At 37.6% G+C, this 21,489-nt stretch overlaps 2 protein-coding genes across 2 annotated transcripts; one reads left to right on the top strand and one right to left on the bottom strand.

The window, feature by feature from the left end:
- The first annotated feature begins 1,936 nt into the window (after positions 1-1,936).
- Positions 1,937-10,118, top strand: LOC139936889 (charged multivesicular body protein 5-like). Its single transcript, XM_071931697.1, has 7 exons — positions 1,937-2,150; positions 2,624-2,728; positions 3,419-3,465; positions 3,791-3,956; positions 4,500-4,608; positions 6,352-6,464; positions 7,444-10,118. The coding sequence occupies exons 1-7, from the start codon at positions 2,082-2,084 to the stop codon at positions 7,492-7,494; spliced, it is 660 nt and encodes a 219-aa protein (XP_071787798.1). The 5' UTR covers positions 1,937-2,081; the 3' UTR covers positions 7,495-10,118.
- Positions 10,119-10,255: 137 nt separating this feature from the next.
- Positions 10,256-21,482, bottom strand: LOC139936888 (uncharacterized). The gene is made up of 16 exons (XM_071931695.1): positions 21,304-21,482; positions 20,319-20,544; positions 19,909-19,965; positions 19,303-19,383; positions 18,536-18,603; positions 17,723-17,774; positions 17,456-17,561; positions 17,177-17,301; positions 15,808-15,968; positions 15,532-15,607; positions 15,120-15,166; positions 14,415-14,580; positions 14,020-14,101; positions 13,561-13,678; positions 13,027-13,116; positions 10,256-12,780 (listed from the first exon to the last, which is right to left on the bottom strand). Exons 1-16 carry the CDS (start codon positions 21,480-21,482, stop codon positions 12,594-12,596), a joined length of 1,821 nt encoding a protein of 606 aa, XP_071787796.1. The 3' UTR covers positions 10,256-12,593.
- Between the last annotated feature and the right edge of the window lie 7 nt (positions 21,483-21,489).

The raw sequence follows: 21,489 nt of genomic DNA, 5'->3' as shown, positions 1-21,489 counted from the left end.
TTTTTTTAATTTTTTTTTTATAGACATCATAAAGTTAGCCAGTCCATAGAAACTCAAATTAAAAACTTAAATAAAAGTAAAAAGTCGCTAAATCAAACAGATGTCAAAGTGTTTCTTACTGAGTAAATATTTTTTAATTGTCATTAATTTTCGGAGGTATTATTTTGTATCCATCCATTAATATTTTATTCATCCCTACAAATAATGTTAAATCAACCACTGGAATTGTATGATTGTGTCTTTTTTTCCCTGTGTTTTTTTTTTCCATTTGCATCTGTACTTCTGTGTTTCTTTTTTAAAGTCACTCCCTACAAAACAAGCTATGCTTGGTTAATTTTAAAGGCAGTGAACACTATTGGTAATTACCCAAAATAATTATTAGCATAAAACCTTTCTTGGCGACGAGTAATGGGGAGATGTTGATGGTATAAAACATTGTGAGAAGCAGCTCCCTCTGAAGTACCATAGTTTTCAAGAAAGAAGAAATTTTCCACGAATTTGAATTTGAGACCTCCAGTTTAGAATTTGATTTCGAGACCTCAAGTTTAGAACTTGAGGAACCTTCTAAACGCACACAACTTCGTGTGACAAGGGTGTTTTTTCCTTTCATTATTATCTCGCAAGTTGATGTGACCGATTGAGCTCAAATTTTCACACGTTTGTAATTTTATGCATATGTTGAGATACACCAACTGTGAAGGCTAGTCTTTGACAATTACCAATAGTGTCCACTGCTTTTAAAGAATACATGTGTTACTTTTATACCAGAAAGTTTTGAAAATCAAGAAGGTAAAACAACAACTATTTGAAGTTGTGTGTCAAGCTTGGAGTATTGCTAAATTAATCGTGTTAGATTAATTACTTGATTAAACTTTAGATAAGTAACAAATGATAACCATTCTTGGTGGGTTGTATTTCAATCTTTCCCAACGAACTTTGGATTAACTTCAAAAATACTTCTTAAAAGACAATTTTTTTAATTTTGTTGTTTTAATTAAACTTGTTTTTTTTTTTACTAAGACTTTATGTAGCCTATCAAAATGTATTTTGATTCCATTTCTGTGTTGCTATATTAATTTGTGTATTGATTTGCCATCTTTTTTTTGTAATATCAACAAGGGCTGATTTGGTGGGATGTTGGAAAGTTTTGTTATTTTTAATTTGGTTAATGAAGTGAATAAAGAATGTATGTTTTTTAATGAACGCTAATACCATTGTTTTTTCTGTTTTTTAGTGGTCGGTTGGTTCCTGTGTTCAAATTTTTTGAAAGGAATATCATATTATGTCATTCTGTTAGTGAAACTTTCTCTATGATGAAACTAAGTAAAAGGGAGACTCGAAAGTTCATAGCTCTTCCAACTTGGAATTGTGTGATACCTGTGAAGAGATAAGGATGAAGAATTGTCAGGTTTAGATATGGGAGGAAAATACCAAAAATATTGAACGGGGGGGGGGGGGGGGGTCACATGCACAGGGGACGTTATAGTTTCTAGATTATAGCATGGAGGATGATTATAGTTTCTAGATTTGTTTCTCAAAATTATTGTTCTTTTTCTCAAATATTCCTCCATGATGGAATAACATATTATTGAATCTTCCAGATGTACACGGGTCACAAAGGCGGAGTGAAAAACACTACCTGAATGCTCACTTGTTTTGAAACAATTTAAGAGAATTACGTTCGGCAAATTATTACAAAGTCTTAAATTATTTATGCACTCAAAACTCAGAGACACCTATCATCATGGAGGGGCAACCGTACATAAAAGGTTGTTACAAATTGTCACGGGGCGAATAATAACTATGACTCATCGTTGGGGGCGCTTGTTGTCATTTTACAGTCTGGTTTCCTGGTACCATCAACGGGAATACTGCGTTGATTCCATCAGGTACCGGGTGGATATTTTTTGATATGACGTTATGTACAAAATAAAATCCAATGCAAAATAAATACACAGAACTGACTTTCACCTAGCTGTGCTACAACTCGATCGGGAAATCCAGTTGTTTTGCTGATATCGTGAAGATATACTGTTGAAAATATATGCTTTGAAGAACTGTAGTACATTTGTTTTGTTATCATGAATCGTTTGTTTGGATCAAGTAAACCAAAGGCACCGCCACCTAATCTGTCAAACTGCATTGAAAATGTAAGTCAAAAATTCCCTTTTGATTTGTAATAGTCATGATAGTACTAGCGGTTCATGTAGTTTGTATTGGTGTGTACGATGGAAAAGTTTCCGTATGGCGCCACCACTTTTCATTCGATATGAAATAATATAGTATATAATTTACCTCAATGAGATATCCTTTTTTGGCTTTTTGTAAAAAAGGGTGAAAAAGTGGTGGCGCCATACGGAGAGTTATCCAAGTGAATGGTGGCTGGAATGATACAGAATTTTGTCCACGTCGGACTTAGATAACGACATCGTTACTCTGTTTCAATTGAATTTGATAACACGGTTAATATTGTGGATGTGTGTTTATCATTTAATTGGTCGTTGGAAAAGTTTCCGTATGGCGCCACCACTTTTTCATTCAATATGAAATAATATAGTATCTAATTTACCTCAATGAGATATCCCTTTTTGTAAAAATGAGTGACAAATTATTTTCAATTTAGGTTGACAGCCGTTCGGAATCAATTGAAAAGAAAATCTCAAAACTTGACAATGAGCTGAAGAAGTACAAAGATCAAATGAAGAAGATGCGAGAAGGTCCGGCTAAGGTAAAAAAGGGAGTTTTAATTTACTGTATTTTTGACCACATGAGGGCGCTTTCAACAGCGAATTTCCTTGTGTAAAAATTACTGTTTTATCTTATTTTGACTAGGCCTACTTGTATGTTAGTTTTTTTTGTACTTCTAAAACTATGAGGTTCGTTCCGGAGTTCTTAAAGACGATAGCGGAGCGAACCTCATAGTTCTAGGAGTAAGTTTCTTGTATCTATGGTCGCATACTGTGAATTGGTATTTGCTTAAGTTGTTGCCAATGATTTCTCCAATGATAATTTTGGTTTTACCCTTACATCGATGTGATTTTTTTTATTCCTGAGGCAAATTTACATCTTTTATAATAATATTCCCTTATATTATAGTCATAATTCATTCACTACACTTATGTTGACACTAACATTATTCAGAGAATTTTATGACAGGAATTTCTGGACTTGAGTTCAGTCCATCAAAATGTTCAATGTTGAGGTTAGAGGTCAGAGGTTCTGCAACGCTAAACAAGCTAAACAAGCCTCATGATAATTCCACAGGTTGATACGCATAAGAAGTGAAAGGTTTCTTACCAAAATGCCTTGAGGTTAAAAGTCTAAAGAGTTTGTCATCTTGACTCGATTAGTGTCTTTTTCATAAAAAATAAGTAAATAAAAAATATAAAACAAATATTATTATTTTTTATACTTTTAGAATATGGTGAAACAAAAGGCTATGAGGATTCTGAAACAGAAGAAAATGTAAGTAGCTTTCAGAAAAGATGTCAAACTTATATCTGGTTTAAGTCAGAATATTGTCCATCCAAATCTGCTGTGAATTGATGGAACAATGGGCCGTCCACATTGCTCACTTAGGATACTTGTATGTGAAAAATAAATTTAGGTGTAGGACCATAGTTTTGCGTAGCTGATGTAGAAAAACAAACCCCCGATCACAGACTTGAAATCAAATCAAGTCGAACCCTATGGCAAGGGGTTATTTTCCTACAGTTTTGAGTGATGTAGGTTCAACAACCAGGGGATTTTAAGGAATGGACTGAATGTTTATTCTAACGATTTGCTACAGGTATGAGAACCAGAGTGATAATCTAAGGCAGCAGTCGTTCAACATGGAGCAAGCCAACTTTGCAACCCAGACACTGAAGGATACCAAGACAACAGTGGATGCCATGAAGCTTGGTATTAAGGAGATGAAGAAGGAGTACAAGAAAGTTAACTTGGATCAGATCGAGGTAAACTTTACTGAGGGACACTTTACACGTTTGGTAATTGTCAAAGACCAGTGTTCTCACTTGGTGTATCCCATCATAAGCATAAAATAACAAGTCTGTGAAAATTTGGGCTCAATTGGTCATCGAAGTTGCGAGCAAATGATGAAAGAAAAAACACAAAATCGGACGAATTTGTGTGCTTTCAGATCGGAATAAAAGACTTCTAGCTAGAAGTCTTTTATTATAAGTGAGAAGTTACCTCTTTCTCAAAAACTACGTTACTTCAGAGGAAGCCGTTTATCACAATGTTTTATACTATCAACATCTCTCCATCGATCGCTAACAAGTAAGTTTACAAAATAATATTTGTTTTGAGTAATGACCAAACGTGTACCTTCCCTTTAAGAGTGTGTTTTATTTTATCTTTTATTCACTTCTAAGCAATGATGCCATGTCCCTTGATGCAGTTTTCAGTCTTGTAACATCCTATCGCTTGTATTTGTACATTGTGTTTGTATGGAAATAAATGTTGATTGATTTGATTTGATTTTATTTTATTAACAGGACCTTCAAGATGACATGTCCGATATGTTAGAACAAGCTGATGAGGTGCAAGAGATCATGGGAAGAAGTTACGGAATGCCTGAGATGGACGAGGCCGACCTAGAAGCAGGTATGTAACCCAAGAATGATGTCTTGAAGACTTTCTTTTGTTTGCCATCATCATCATTCTTCGTCCTTGGACGGAATAGTAGAAGCAGCTTTGATGAAGTGGTGCCAGGTTGCTTTGTCCCTCATGGGTTGTTGGGTCTCGTTTTGATTGAGATTTGTGTCTCCAGGATTCCAGAAGACCAGGGGTCGATTTCACGAAGCGCTACGAGGCGTCGTACCTCAAGTTACGATGTATACGCGTCGTAAACTTACGACGTGCTCCCCCATCGATTTCACGAAACTTACGATGCATTCTAGACGTCGCAAATACCTTGACAACGAGCTAAGGTACATCGTAACTTACGACCACCCAAAGGGTCGTCTTAACTCACGTTGCTCTAGTCTCAAAATGGCGTTAATGCTGCTTCTAGACAGAGAAGCCGGGCGGGCATTACGCCGAGAAAGGTTGTTTCGTGACCGAAGATGCCCACTTGATACATTAACGGACGATGAAATTTACAGGCGCTATCACTTTACACGAAATGGAATTGTTGGTTTATTGGGTTGAATTAGGGTTGAAAGGGTTGAATTAGAACACGACACAAAAGGTAAATTTAAATTAATAAGCATCGATAAAATGTTTAATTTGTTACTTATTACATGAACAATTTTAATTTATTTCTGTAAACTTACACAAGTACATGTACTCGACAAAACGCCAATGATTAAAAACCCTTCAGCAGTAAAAGCAAACTGTCTAGCGCCACCATTCGTTTGCTCAAAAAACATGAAAAAACATAAACAAACATGGCGGCGTTCACGCAGTGTCTTGTACATAATAGACCTTATCGCAAATACCAATGCGCAAGCGCAGACTGTTGAATGAGGTGCATTGTGGGATAGACATGAATCAAATTTTGCTACCAGCTAGACCACAATGCATCTAATTCCAAGCTTTACGCGCGCGCCCCAGTATTTGCGAAAAGGTCTATGGAGATCAATGATTTTGCGCGTCTGCGCCATTTCTTTCTCCTCTCTTCGTCTCTTGTTAAACGGCTGTTTCGTTATTACACCGCGTATTTGACATAAAACAGCCGTAGTGCAAAAAGGTCATCCTCGTTCTAAAACTTCGTTTTATATAAAGGGCATTTTCAATGCGTTGCGATGCGTCGTCGGTACGACGCGTTTCGTGAAATCGTTTATGCAGTATGTCGGAGCTACGATGCATCGCAGAGCCACGATGCATCGTAAACCATACGATGCATCGTAAGTTAAGAAGAGCTTCGTGAAATCGACGACTGGTGCGATATGAGTTGATCAGCTGTTCGCAAACAGTGACCAGCAAACTGAAGAAGTCTCTGCTTTACGGTTTCGGAAAGTGGCGATAGATTTCCATATACCTCCCGGTTCGTAACATAGTCCCGCCAATGGATGTTTAGAACTCAATGCAGCGATTGAGTGTAGCAACCGTTTTTCGCCATAGAATTAGGAAAAGCGAGGGATAGCCAATATTTTTATTTAGGTCATTCAAATTGCTGACTGATTTACCTTTTGTATCATTGTGTCAGCACAAAAACGAGATAAGTATGTGCTGAAATCATTGGATGCATGGATCATTCTGGTCTAAGATGTTTTTGTAATACTGAGATACAAAGTTTTTGAAATGACATTTTAGTACTGGCATATAATTTATAAGTTTCAAAAGACCCTGATTTGGTACAGATAATATTTGAAAGCAATTTACTTTGAATTTATTTTTCGGTAGAACTTGACGCTCTCGGTGATGACTTTTTAATGGATGAAGACACATCGTACCTGGATGAAGCTATCACTGCCCCATCGGCTCCAGAAACAAATCCTGGTGCTGAATCAATACAGGTACGTCAATTTACTTGATTTATTTGGAACGAAAATCCTCTTCAAGCAGTTGGGTGATTGTGGAGGATTGTAGGCCCAACTAACAATTGCTGATCACTGGGCCAGGTATACCAATCTTACCCAAGTCCAAACATACATGTATTGGTGTTGAGTGACCATAGAGTGGAGGATAGTTGAAGATTGAGGACTGTACGCCCAAATAACAATTGCTTATCACTGGGCCAGGTATACCAATCTTACCCAAGTCCAAACCTTTAGGAGTTGAGTGACCATAGAGTGGAGGATTGAGGATTGTAGGCCCAACTAACAATTGCTGATCACTGGGCCAGGCATACCAATCTTACCCAAGTCCAAACATACTGGTGTTGAGTGACCATAGAGTGGAGGATAGTGGGGGATTGGGGACTGTATGCCCAAATAACGATTGATTATCACTGGGCCAAGTATACCAATCTTAGTAGAGTCCAAACATTTTGGTGTTGAGTGACCATAGAGTGGAGGATAGTGGAGGATTGAAGTCACTTGTAGGCAAGTGTGCCAAATAAGTAGTTACATCAATTAGTGAGCAACTTACTTTTAGAAACTTTTAAATGCTTGACAAGAAAGTTACAGGCTTTTGAAAGTATTTTTTTTTTCTTCATGTAACGCCTTGTTTGATTTGATCTGGATGATGTAAGGATAAAACATGATGTAGAAGCAATAGAGTTCAAATCTCTTCTTCTAGCCTATTATACAAGGATGTGATTCCTCTGTTTTAAAAAAGAATTTCGGTTTTTGTTTGCCCTTAAAAAAAAGAAATTCTGAAAAAAAGAATACTTTCCTACAGGTGACCTCAATCCTCCAGATTGCAGAGCAGGATGCTCGCAAGTTTTTAGAGCTCGCATGCTTTCGTGCTTTGTGCTCTTGAGTTCAGTTTTTGTTCTCAACATCCTATCACATCCCTGCATATATTAATTTAGAAATTTGTTTGTTTATTCAGGACGGCGTTCCTGTGGATGAGTTTGGTCTGCCACAGCTTCCATCTTCGTGAATGGACACAACATGAGCAACAATTATTAAGTTAATTGATACGAGCGTCATCACATTGAGAGAACTTAACAAATTTGTATAATCGATATAAAACTTATTGTAAATATCAATAGTTTTGCTAAGTACAATTTTTATTTAACAAATGTAAAGAAACGGCAAAAATGTTAAAATTCTTTACCAATTTTAAGGTTGTTCGGTTGTTTAACCCTTTGGTGCACAAGGCGGTCACTAGCAACCGCCCCAAAACATGTCAAATTGGACTTTTATAAACAGTCATAACTTAAAAACTACAGCCCCCATTTATACCGCCCTCATTTGGTTGTTTAGAGCGATTGTTGAGCTTTTGTTAGGTGTGACGTCAAGAGGGGGTGCTATTGAAAACAATTGATAAAAACGCGGTTGAATGTGTTTTTTTTTTTATTTGTTTAATTTGTGCACCAAAGGGTTAATTTGCGTAGTGTATAATGATGATGTCGTATGCTATATAGATCTCGTTTTGAAGTCCGTAATCCAGTTTACGGCTAGGTCCTCAGCCAGGTGAAGGGCTTTGATGCCACCATCAAGGTGAGAGAGTGGGTCATCTATCATGTGCGCATCGTCTGTGGCTCTCCACAATCACAAAGCGGAGATGCAAGGTAGCCCCACTTGTGTAGGCTGCTGCGGCACGGCCTTGCGTCTGTACGAAACTGGTTAAAGACGCACCAATGGCCGCGGGGGAGGTCCATTCCTGGCAGTTGGATGGTGGGGTCAGCGACCAGGAACTTGTAGTGTATAATATTATGGTCTTGTGACAGAATGAATAGAGTTCATGTATTGTTTCTTTTTTCACCTTTATCAAGTGAAGACAAACTCGCTCAAAACTTCATGATCTTTGCAACTTATTTATTTTAGCTGATGTCACTTTGTCCTTAAAGGTAGGGTCATAGATTTGTAAATACCCAAACCATTAATGGCCATTCAAACTTACTGGGTGATGAGCACTGCAGCTGTTGATACTTAAAACTATTCCAAGATAGGATTCCGTTTAAAGTAATATGGTTTGGTTAATATTTCACCCCAAAACATTTGCATCTGACAAACGAATCGCTGAGGGTTGACTGAAAATTCAAATTTCCCAGGTGTCCATTCATGAATGCTGGGACCAGAGATGTGGTTGGTACCCACTGTCACCTTGCTAACATTGATGGATTTGACTTTCTCATTGAAAATATTTGACGCTTCTTTTGCTGTTCTTTTTTTCTTCAAAAAGTAGACCTGGTATTCAGCTGAAACTTGCACAGGTGACTTTTAAGGCGGAGTTACAGTCGGTCGCGCGATGGTCGGGCGATGCAAATCTTCACGCGCGATCATAAAAAGACACGTTTTTTAGGCCTCAGTCTTAGGATTGCGCGCAAGATTTTGGTTGCGCGACCATCGCGCGACCGACTTTAAACCGGCCTTTATTGCATCTATTGTGCCTACATGTATATAACAAAAGCGAATCTTTAAGTTGATTCAATTATTTGTGAGGGGAAAAAAACGCTGGTTGAAATCCTTGTGACAAAAGCAAGTAACAATTTTCCTACATTTGGGACGTCTCTTCAATACTCTTAATCATTGGCCGTTTTCGAATTGGCGGCTATAGGTAAGACTGTATAAGGTTTTCTGACTTGTTTCCCCTCCAAGTGCCAAATGCCATGAATCTGATAAACAAATCGTTAATTTCGTTAAAGGAACACGTTGCCTTGGATCGGACAAGTTGGTCTATGAAAAGCGTTTGAAACCATTTGTTATGAAATGCATATGGTAAGAAAGATGTTTTAAAAGTAGAATATAATGATCCACACAAGTATCACTCAAAGTTGCACGGTTTTAATTTATGTCGCGAACTAACACGGTCGGCAATTTATGGGAGTCAAAAATTTGACTCCCATAAATGGCCGACCGTGTTAGTCGACGAGGTAAAAAGAAAACAATGCAATTTTGAGGCATATTTGTGTAGATAATTGTATTCTACTTTTACAACATCTTTCTAACCATATCGAATACAGGGCGCTTTTCAAAGACCAACTCTACGGATCCAAGGCAACGTGTTCCTTTAACCCATCTCTTCTTATCCCTGTCTACACAACCCCTCCCCTACAGCTAAGTAGCTACGTTGTATGGCTTATTACTTGTACATGTAAATAGCCATGTGTAAACTGTAACAAATGTATGGCTTTAGACTGGCACCTTTAAACAAAGACATGCGTCTTCATGACAAAATAGGGAAACCGCCAACATTTGGGCTAGATTGCTCAGTTGTTAGAGCACCGGCAAGTCTTGCTCGAGTTAATGGACCCTTCCTGTGAAATATGCTAATCACATTGGCACATGCTTTCATACCCTGTTAGTTGGCAAACGCCATAGAGTTGTGCACTAAGCAGGCGCGCAATTGCGTCTGCGTCACGCACCCATTAGCCGTGTACAAAACAGCGTGATGTTCCCTCATTTTGCCAACCAAAATGTTAGTCCGCAGGCGCTATGTGCAATTTACATATTTCATGGGAAGGGTCTATTCTTCTTTGTTCAAAGTCAGTTTCCCTTGTGGCATATCATTTGGTATGATTGAGCAGTAATAATAAATATTTTACAGATAGTAAACTTTGTGTTTTTTTAGAGTTTTGCTGTGTGTGTTGTTAATGAACTAGTGTCCAGTCAACTTCAGTTCCCTGGTCAATCAGTCGTGGACGAGCGGTTAAGAGCGTCAGTCTCGAGCTCTGGTGTTTCCGATCAGCAGAGTGTGGGTTCAAGTTCTGGTCTTGACATTTGTGTCCTTGAGCGAGATGCTTTACCATTATTGCTTCTCTCTTCAGATGAGATGCAAAGCTGTAGATCAGATAGTTAAACAATGCACTCAAAAGAACCCAGTTACACTTAGCGCTAAGAGAAGTGGTCGGTGTTTTTTGCAGTGGCTGCTGATTGCACCTTGTAAACCATTAGAAGATGCTACATAAATAGGTCTCATAATCCGAAACATAGCTCTACTTATCCTGATGAAAAACAAATAATGAGCACTTTGATATGCCTGTAGGATTTTGATACAGCATTATATAAGAACCCAGTATTATTGTCATGAATAGCCTGAAGTTTGGACCCTAGCAGAGTTTTTATCGTGTTGCCTTAAAGAAATACTCCATTAGGATCCAATCATCAGGCCTTTAACTTTTTTATTTAATTTATACCATAGGTCCGTTTGGTTAGTAAGCAGTTTGAATCAGTTATTTCTGTTTTCTCATAATTATTGTTAATTAAACCCAACCCACTCCTGGCTCGAGTATAAACATGTTAGCATCTCTAATAGACCTTTATCATGCTGCCTCCATCTTGGTCATGTTCCTTGTAAGAGTAACAATAATGAATGCTGATAAGCATTTTGCAATTAGGAACCCGACTATTTTTATTCTTCCAGCCTCGGTTTGGTAACATTGATATCAATGGGAGAAATTCAAGATGGCTGCACGGTGATAAAGGTCTATCGTCTTCTGTCCACATTTCATTGATAATAATATATAGGAATCTCAATGAAACACAATAACTTTTTTTATCCATTTTTATTGTTAAGCAAAAATGCTCCTCAAATTTCATATCAAGCATGTACATTGCTTTCCATAAATAAATATTAATAATAAATATATGACTTGTACTTAAACTTATTTACTTGTTAACTCTGTTCTCAATGCTAAAATACATGCACCATAATTTACCTGTTTTTAAAGGATTCTTATCATTTGTGACCCGGACATACAGTTTACATTCTAGGCAAAATTTCAAATTACTGTACACCTCAATAATTAGTACAATTGATAATAAATATTTGACAATGATAAGCTTGACTCTCTAAAAAATATTTGGACCCATACAAAATACATCCACCCATGTGTGACAATTAAAACCATACATAAGGTGGTCATAAACAAACAATAAATTTTTGTTCAAGACGCTATTTAAAAACTTACATTCTGAAATAACCTAATTGCAAGTTGTTCACTTATTTTGAAATGTTATGTTAAAACCAACGAGTCCACTGAAACTGAGTCACTGACAAAATAATTAGTAGTTATATACAACAAATAAATACAAATATGGCGGCAAGGTGTTGTGCTTAACCCTTATTCAAGAGAAGAAGACATAATATCCCAAAACCTATCATTAAAAAAAAAGAAATCATGAAAATAAGTTACCAAAATATACAATTGACTGAGATGTTTTCAGAGATTTCTGAGATGTTTTCTCAGTGGCAAGACAAATCTTAAAGTACTGCTCTTTGTTTGTTTAATACTTGAGACTGATGTTTGAGATGTGCAAAATATGCAAAACGGTAAAATACTTCCGTTGGACCAATGATGAGAACTGGATAGTTTAGAAAAATTCAAGTGGTTGAGGATTAAAACAAATTAATTGATGTGCTATAGGACAACCTTCCTGGGGTGGATTTCACAAAGAGTTAAGACTAGTCTTATCTCGAGTTAGGACGAGTTACGAGTTACTCGTCCTAACTTAGGACTAGCCTTAATTTTTTTCATATCTCCTGGGACTAGTCCTAAGTTAGGACTAGTTTTAAATCTTTGTGAAATCAGCTCCTGTGAAAGCAGTTCACATGACTTGCTTGACGACGGGAGTCGTCCGTTTTTTTTCTTTACGCATGCAAAGAAAGTTGGAAGTTGGCACCCTCCTCCCTCATGTCAATTAGGAGACCCACAGATAGCCGACCACATTCACAACTGCACCCCGTACTCTCTCCCAACGGGCCGATTTGGACTGGAGTCACGGATTCACCTTCAGGAAGATGGCTGACAAATGGTTGCCCTGATGAATGACAAGGGCAACAACTCGAAAGACGAAGAAGAAATAAAAGTCAACCCCAAACCAATGGGGGACTTTTGGAACGCGAGTTGGCAGCAGACTTACCGGGTAAATCTATTGTGTTTTTGTTTCCTTTTTAACTGCACTGCACTTGCTCTCGTCTCGCCAATTTTGCTCATGTAATCGAGTCAGTACTTGGAAGAAGGAAGAAGAAGAACTACCCACGCAAACAATGGAAATCTGTCTGTTGCCACCTAGAGTTCCAAGGTCTCGCACTCAATGGTGTCTTTCCTGTTGGCATCCTGCTATACTGTACTTTCTCATAATGTCTGACACAAACTCAAAGCGCTTGACACGGTTTCGGAGTCGGTAGAGAGGGTCCAATAAAAACTGAGATTTGGCTGAACTCTCCTGATGAGGAACGTGAATGGCCCACACACTGGGTAACACAACAAACTCATACCTGTGTAAATAAACAAATCAAGTTAGGAATTAGTAACTGTTTATTGTAAGAATTTGTCTTAGTTTGACCATGGAGGAAGGAAGCGAAGGAGTTCGAACGACCCGCCAAACCGCAGAGTAACAAATGAAAACCCGGACAATGCCCCTTATCAGGAAATGTACACACTGTTGAAAAAAAACTTTGGTAGTGAGAGTACCAAGAATCCAAATCCAAGTTCATTGTGATATATATCGGATAGCTTCTTACCCTCTAGCATGGAGTTCCATGGAATATGTCACTTTGTTCATTCCGTATCCTGTAAATCGCTCATCAAATGTCTGCACATCTTCTGTGTTTCTGCATCAAGAAACAATCAAACAAATTGTGATGTTAATCTGACAGCCAGAGTACAGCAATTCAAGAAAAAATTACAACATCAGACATCTGTATTCAGGCTGGTGACCGAGAATTTATTGTCGCTGCCTCTCGGTGATGGAATTAAATTCCTACTCCTGTTTGAAATTCAGCTGGTCTCATTCCCCAGGAACTGGACACTTATGGTATTTACTCCAAATAATTGTTATCATAAAAACTTACTTAATAACAAGCAATTACCTCTACATGTGACATGACCTAAAGTCCTGTTCATACATCCTGTGAATTTGAATGCGATATGAATGTTGACGTCCAAAATTCGCAATGAAAAATTTGCATCAGTTGAAATGTTCTGAACTCCTACGAAACATTCCAAGTGAAAACAAAAAATCGTATGAACCAGGCTTTAAGGTTATCATAACTTACTTCATTATGAGATATGGTTCATATTTATCTTGATATTTGACGACCCTATAGGGTTGAGTAGAGGAGTACCAAGCCCTGTAGTCCGTGGGTCGGTGAGCTTCTGGAGCAGTGGACAGCAGTAAGGAGGAATTAAGGAACACAATTTGACAAGAACACCAAAAAAAGTACAGCCTCTTTAAGATGCTTAGCAAGAAAACCAGACTCACGCAGCCTCTTTAAGAACCCATAGTGGCTCAGCAGAAGATGGTGCTACCAAGTTATTTTGCTAAGCTCATAATTAGCAGGTAACCAGTTAAACAGAATACAGATGGAATGAGAATTTAGCTGGTAACCAGCTTTTTTAACATCAAATTTGTCAAAAGAAAAATACAATTTACTTGTTAAGCATTCCTGGTTTAAAAAAAGTCTTTAATTTTAATATAACAATCGTTTCAAGTTACAAATCATGAAAAAGGATATTAAATGGAGAAATAACGGCATCTTGGCCAAACATGCGATCCTTCAGATCCTGCTTGGTTTTTGGATGATTGGACGGAGAATCCTAAAAGAGAAGAAAGACAAATTCATTAATCTCAAATCAAGAAACTATCGCTACAGATGTCAAGTAGATGTCTAATTGCAACATCTCCTTTGCTCCAGGGGCTGATTTCACAAAGAGTTAAGACTCGTCTTATCTCGATTTAGGACGAGTAACTCAACCTAACTTAAGACGAATCCTAACGTAGGATCGATCTACCGGCTAGGACTTGTCATAAATCCTAGAATCGATCCTTAGTTAGGAATTGTTTTATGACATCGACCCCTTGGTCCCTTTCCCCCAAACCCAGAACTTCAAATAAGACTTCCTTGCATACCTTGATAACTTCTTGTGAATATTCAAAGACTGGAACTACAAATGCTGTCTGGTCCATTGAGGGCTGTTTTTCCATCTGGTCTAAGGAGGACTGGAAGCTTGTCTGAAACTCAGGGGACGGAACGAAATCTGCATCCAAGAGCAGAATATACTTGGACTTGGCTTGCCTAGAAAAATAAAAAAATAGTTATTGCTTCGGATAAAAATCTAAACCTTTGTTGAAGTAGTGATGTGCTGTACAATGACTGGCTTTTATTTAATCAAATTTGAATTGAAAAAAAGAAAACCGACAAGAGCAGGATTTGAACGTGTGATCTCCGAATTAACATGCCGGTGCTCTACCGACTGAGCTATCTAACCCTATGTTGGCAGTCTTTCTATTTTGTCAATATCTATGTTCAGGGGTGCCAGTCAGACGCCATACAATCGTTAGCTGCCATAAACTGTAGTTTTTGGTTGTTTTAATGAGGAAAGTGCCACAAAATACAAGACTTTATAAGTGTTTTTTAATTTTTAAAAAGCACTGCAGGGAAATCAAAAACAAGGAAATCATCTATGTGTAAACACCTGAACCGTTCCATGCCTGACCTACTGAGCTACATTGTCCCATAAGGGGCTTTTTTTCATGAGAAATAAGTCACAAGTTATCGCCACAACAATTTGAATATCTGCGTAAATGTGTTTGAGATTTTTTAAAGATTATTACCTAATCGCCAAATTCCTCAAATAATTGACAGGATAGTCATCCTCAACCTGAAAGACAAAACAAAAACAGAAAAAAAAGTCAAAGTAAAAAGTTACGATGTAGCTTCTCCTTCTCCACTTTTACAGGAAAGGTTTTAAATATTTTGACTGTTGTGCCAAGAGTCGCATCACTTTTGCTGAAAGAGCCTTCTCGTTATATGGACCCAAAATCTGGAATAAACTTCCCAATCACATCAGGGACACAACATCACTCAACACATTCAAGACACTTCTGAAAGCCCACTTGTTTCAGGAGGCCTACCGTCAATGACTTATTTATTTTATCTATTCCTCCGCGCCTTTGAGCAAACCTTTGATTTAGGCGCTTTATAAATTATTTATAACTGATCGGTACACTATATTGATTGACTCACTGTTTTGGCAAAGACTACCACCATGTTGCATCTACCATGAAGATGGCTTTCTTTTAACTTCTTCTTGATGTACAACCTGAATAATACAAAAAAATAAACTCTTGAATTCGGAAGAAGAAAAAACAGCGAAAAATCATGAAAATCTGATTCATGAACGATAAAAACTAATCCCAGAAATTCATCCCTCTAGCCACACTGAAACCTTAGCATCATCAACAGTTTTACGAAAATCAGACAACATGAGGTGAAAAAATACCCTTCTCAAACGACACTCACCGTTTCCAACTATGGTCTTCATCAGGCTGGAGTGATTTCGTTGGAACGTAGAGAGCGATAGAGATGGGTCCCTGCCAATCCCTGAGAGTAGATTCTATGAGGTCTATTCTATTGAGAGAAACTTGAGTCACGAGGGTTACTGGAAAGGACTCCTCATCAGCCTGTAGAACGAACAAACAAGTCATTTTTGTATCTTAAAGACAGTTCTTTTCAGAACTGAGAAGTCTCCTGAATTCCCAAAAATCTACACAGCGGTAGTAGAGAAGTCTTTCATATTCCGAAAAAATCTACTCCGCGGTAGTAGAATATATAGCAAGACAGTTCTCTAAAGAACAAAATCTACTTGGAAAGTAGACACACACATGGTGTTACCGCAAACCAAATGTACACTAATATTGAAAATGATGCCAAAATGCTGTTCTTGAGACCTTCATGTTCTTTTGACATTTCAAGTAAAAACAAAATTTAAAAATTAATTTGCAAGATGAATTTTTTTCTTTTACAAATTTAAACAAATATTCCAAGCAGGTTTGTGATGTTTATGTATATGCAAAAGGTGGCTCATGAATGTTCAATACTAACATTTGCATAATGGTGATGTCATATATTTATAGCATCATCATTATTCAGCTAAGACCAAAACACTGGAGAACATCCTCTATAGTTTCTTATCTTTCTTAAGGATTTGCAGATCTGACTTTTTCTCGACATTAGGCCTGGGCGAATTATTCGAATATCCGGTTAATGGCGAATACATGTAGGTTTTCCTATCCGTAACTGCGAATGCCTTTTTTTTCTTAACCGGATATCCGCATAGGGCGCGAATAGCTATTTATAAACCGGATAGTTCTGTAATTACAACCAAGTAACCGGTTAATCTTTAATATCCGAATATCCGCGGAAGTCGGGCGACAACTGATAGGAATATTTTGTCTGAATCCTTATGAAACTTTTATTAAGACAGCATAAAACAGCATAAATTAAGTACTTAACTATGCTCACCTCCGTGAAGAGTTAAAACACTGACATTTCTGACGTAATTTGTTCAAAGATTACGGAAGTTTTCCTTCACGTAGAGTCAATCCTGATAAAAGAAGCAGCAAATCGCCATCTTTAAACTAGATCCGGTTATTTTTATGAATGAACCGAGTGACACTGTCTAAAACTAATACCAATCCGCCCATAAGATCTCATTCACACACGAACAGCGCCCTCTTTTTTTTTTTTTTAATAGCGCCCTCTAGCGGCGAAAAACCTATTCGAATATCCGGTTAATTTCCGATAGTTGGCCAGCGGTATCCGAATACCAAAATTTCACTATTCGCCCAGCACTACTCGACATAGTAGCTCACGAATATGCAATACTTACTTTTGTCTCTACTGTTAGAAACTGTTCTACTTCAAACGGTGGGCGAGTCACAGTCGTAACCGGATGGAAATATTGCGGACACGGCTTCAGGAAGTTCCTGGGGAGTAGAACTTGATGACCATTGCCTAAAAATTTAAAGGAAATCTCAAGAAAATTGTTAAATCATTCAAAATATCACAGGACAAACTTTTCAATTGCAATTTTGTTTTTGCTTTTTTTTTCATTTGTAAGAATCAGTACTTGTTAAAAAAGCAAAATTTTAGTTATGAAAGAATTTACCTGAAGCTGGTCGCACTGTGACGTCCATAAATTTGATTGATCCTTGGTAACCATGGCAACATAGCATGATAGTTATACTTTGAAGGACTTTATCTGTTGGGATGACCTGCCAATGAAAACCACCAAAAAGTCATAAAGTTTTAAAAAGTTTTAAAAAATTGCTAGTTTTAAAGCACTGTCCTTTATTTCCTCTGAAAAATAAAAGTATAGATTATTGAGAACAAATATAGACTGCACTGTTCCTGCCATCCTTGTGGTGAGTCTTACCTTGTCTACTTTGGCCGATAAATATGGGTGTGTCCCGGCAGGAAAATCAAGTCTGTAAAATAAAATGTATCAGTTATTCTGAATGGTTTATACCCATAAGTAAAAAAACTAGCATGTGAACCTTTGCTTTGTTATCAAGACATGTTCGCGTTTACCATTCCTATGAAAGGCTTCCAAGTTTAGCACATTAGATAGCAAAGTTTCTTGAAACATTACAGCAACAAACAAAGATCCTCAAATTCCCCAAATATTTTTGAATTCGCTCCAGACTTTCATGAACTATGGTATGATCAAGCTTCTGTTCTGTTAGCACAGAATTTGTTTTTTTAATGAGATGTCACCAACATCACAAAGCCAGATGGCCGCTTCAAGGCGAGGGCTACAGTTAACCGATATTGACCAAATTAGTTGTCACCAGGGGCACTTTCCACCTACTCTTTGGGCTGAAACAGGGACACCCCCTTCACAGTCCGTAAGGATGTAAGCATGTAGCATCCACAAGGAGCCTGGCTGGTAGAGCAGAATGCACTACCTTCCCAACTTTTTAGGAAGAATTTATGGATTGGTGCCTTGCTCAAGAGCAAGGGATTAGAACCCAAACCCTACAACACAAAAGCCTGGGCATGGAGAACTAGACTGCTCAGCCACAACACGCCACAGCAATGGGTTCACAGCCAAAACCCCTTATAATGCATATAATCTGTGACTGGTTCCCTGCTAGTTTTTAATTAGCAGATAATTTTTGCTTAGCAGTGTTTCCTGCTTAGCAGTTTTTTTCAAGGTGGGTTAAGTTCTGTACATTGAAAGTCTCACCTCATTCTGTTAGTTGATTCATCGCTGTATTTGAGTAATGCTATTGCACTGTAGGTTGCATCGTCAGACTACCACAGAGGAAAAAGAAGAGGGGAGATCAGAGGAGGTGTTAAGAAGAAATCTTGGCTCATAGTTAACCCTCCTACTAATGGTAATATTTCCAGTGACCATGGGTTGTGTGCGGTGGAACAGCTGTGTGTACAGATCTGACTGTTGTTTTTGTAATGTGTAGATGCATTCACCACATGGTATTATATTGCAGGCTGGCATGGTCTATCTATCATTCAAAACCACAGAGGATAATAATGAATGGTCAGACAGTAGGAGGGTTAACTGTGTACTGTGTAGATGCATTCAACACATGGTATTATATTGAGCGACTGACTGAGTTTATCTATCATTCAAAAACAGATTGAATGGTATTGAATGGTCAGACAGTAGGAGGGTTGACTGTTTACTGTGAAGATGAATTCACCACATGGTATCATATTGTAGGCTGGCATAGATCCGTATTGCATCATTCATAACCACAGTGGATGATAATGAATGGTCAGACAGTAGGAGGGTTGACTGTGTACTGTGTTGATGCATAACAACAAAATTACAGACCGACGTTAGTTTATCTATTTTTCAAAACCACAGTGTATGATATCAAATGGTCAAAACCTTTGGTCTAGAATGCCCCCAGTTTTGAAAACCCCTGGGTTCTAGACCCCTGGAAGGTAGTTTTACACTGTTCTGCTAAAAAAAGAAAACAATTATCTCACCATTTGTTTGTCCTTAGTCAACTTGGATGATGCACTTTTCGCATGAAAGTATATACTTTTTATTGATATATCTGGATTAATCTGCAGGGGGAAAATCAAGCATTAGTGACTTTTTTATTCCAAACATCCTTACTTTGTTGAGAAAATACCTCTCAACACGATGGTGAACACTAATAGAGTATTTGATATGTTAATTGTGGCATCAGGGATAAGAATATAAATTGGATTTTACCCTCACACCAATGTGTATTCAGAGTTCTGTGAAAAATTCCACAGGCAAATCACTCAGGTTGGATCTTTTTCACAGAACTCGGGAGAGTATACAGTGCTCAATACACATCGGTATTAGGGTAAAAACAACTTGTAAAAGTAGAATATTCTTAATTCCAATAACGTAAAAAAAAAAAGTGATTTTAAATGTTTATGTTGTTTTAAATTGTAATGAAAAGTATCAACCAGTTTCAACTACCATTTGAAGACAAAGTGTTCACACTCTCAAATCAAACATCTTAGCCCAATATTTATTTTTGAAATTGAACAAATATTTTGGTTTCAATTCTCAGTTTTAAGTAACTACTTTTGGTTTCTGGATGCTTGTATACTTACAGGTAAAAACTGATAAATAGCTCTAACACTGTCTGGCTTGCATTTCACACTCAAGACCTGCACAAAGAGAATGATTGGACCAGAATAAAAGTCAGTTATGTGTCAACTTTGTTTACAATAAGTGTGACCTTGTACACTCATTGGCTAGTCTGGCAGGCAATATACGTACTCTCTGCAGGTCATATATGAAAGTTGACTTTTTGTGTCCTAATTTCCACATAAATCCAAGAGATATGAAAGTAAAAACTGGACAAGTTTTGAGATGTGCCCCCTTACATCATATCAAAAAAATGATTAAAATTGGACAGTGCAATCTTCATAAAATATAAGATGTTATGTGTCTTCCATTAGGCTGTGTGCAAATCTTGCCTACAGGAAGTCCAGGCTTGGTGGCTCTTACTTATATTTACCTTTCCGCAGGTCCCCGGTTGGTCCGGTAGACTGCAGTCAATCTCTGGATTCCATCTGACCTGGGGCATCCACCAACCTCTAAGTTGAATATTGGACGAGTCAATGATTTGAGCTGAGATGAGGTTACTGGATGAGAATGGAACATCATTGGGGTCTGGATTGACTTCTTGGTTTAGGAGCGCCTCGTCAACGCCGTCCACATCCGGGAAGTCTATATCTTGCTCTCTGACAGAATGAAAATTACACCAAAAAATTATCTTTAATTATGTATTAATGATGATAAAAATAGTGAGTATTTAATATTTATAATAAACCCAGGCCATAGCGCCTTTAACAAGATCAAAGCGCTTCATATGTTATGACACAGAAACCTCACCTAGAACAAAGTAAACAAGATGGTGCATTCATTGACATTATTTTTGGGAGCGTTTGTTTAGCTCCCCTGGGTCGACCCCGGCGCGTGGCTTTTTTTTTTACCAGGACGAACGTGGGTAATTACCTGCACACACTTGTCCTGGGAAAAAAAAACGCCACACACAGGAGGTCGACCCAGGGAAGCTAAACGAACGCACCCATTTATAAAAATAATAACAACATATAAATGAATGGGGTTGTTCTGTTGTAGCTAGTATAGTAGAAGTACTTGTGCTAGTAGGCCTCTATTGTATTGACTTAAAATTAAATGGGAAAATTTTCGTATGGCGCCACCACTTTTTCATTTGATATGAAATAATATAGGAACTTATTTACCTGATTGATATATCCCTTTTTCTAAAAATGAGTGAAAAAGTGGTGGCGCCATGCGGAAGTTATCCAATTAAATTGTTTTAATGTATTGCTTGTTTTGTTTTGGTCATGTTGGTTTGCGTTGTTTTTAAAATTAAATGTTTGTTTCTGTTTCTTAACTTTCTGTTTGTTTACCATGTTTACTTACTACTGTATAATTTTTATAAAAATAGAGAGCAGAAATATTGTCACACGTACTTATCCCTTGTCCGTCCATCATCATCAAGATATACAACAAGGCTAATGTAAGTGATCATCAGCGAAACGATTGATATCATGAAGAAGATCCATACGAAAAAAGCAATATTAAACAGACACAAACGATGTATGCATCGGCGCACTTTCCTTTGTAAATATCTGTGTATGCACGCAGCCATCTTGTTT

Source organism: Asterias amurensis, chromosome 5, assembly GCF_032118995.1.
Source record: "Asterias amurensis chromosome 5, ASM3211899v1".
NCBI classification, from domain to species: Eukaryota; Metazoa; Echinodermata; class Asteroidea; order Forcipulatida; family Asteriidae; genus Asterias; species Asterias amurensis.
The sequence above is the reverse complement of the archived record's forward strand: the minus strand, read 5'-3'. Positions and strand labels throughout refer to the sequence as shown.

Excerpts from the sequence above, each read along its gene's own strand:
- LOC139936889 (XM_071931697.1), top strand. The coding sequence starts at position 2,082 with ATGAATCGTTTGTTTGGATCAAGTAAACCAAAGGCACCGCCACCTAAT. Across the intron at positions 2,151-2,623 it reads TGTCAAACTGCATTGAAAAT|GTTGACAGCCGTTCGGAATC; the intron begins GTAAGTCAAAAA and ends TTTTCAATTTAG. Across the intron at positions 3,466-3,790 it reads ATTCTGAAACAGAAGAAAAT|GTATGAGAACCAGAGTGATA; the intron begins GTAAGTAGCTTT and ends GATTTGCTACAG.
- LOC139936888 (XM_071931695.1), bottom strand. The coding sequence starts at position 21,482 with ATGGCTGCGTGCATACACAGATATTTACAAAGGAAAGTGCGCCGATGC. Across the intron at positions 20,545-21,303 it reads GATGGACGGACAAGGGATAA|AGAGCAAGATATAGACTTCC; the intron begins GTACGTGTGACA and ends TCATTCTGTCAG. Across the intron at positions 13,117-13,560 it reads GAACCATATCTCATAATGAA|AAACACAGAAGATGTGCAGA; the intron begins GTAAGTTATGAT and ends TTCTTGATGCAG.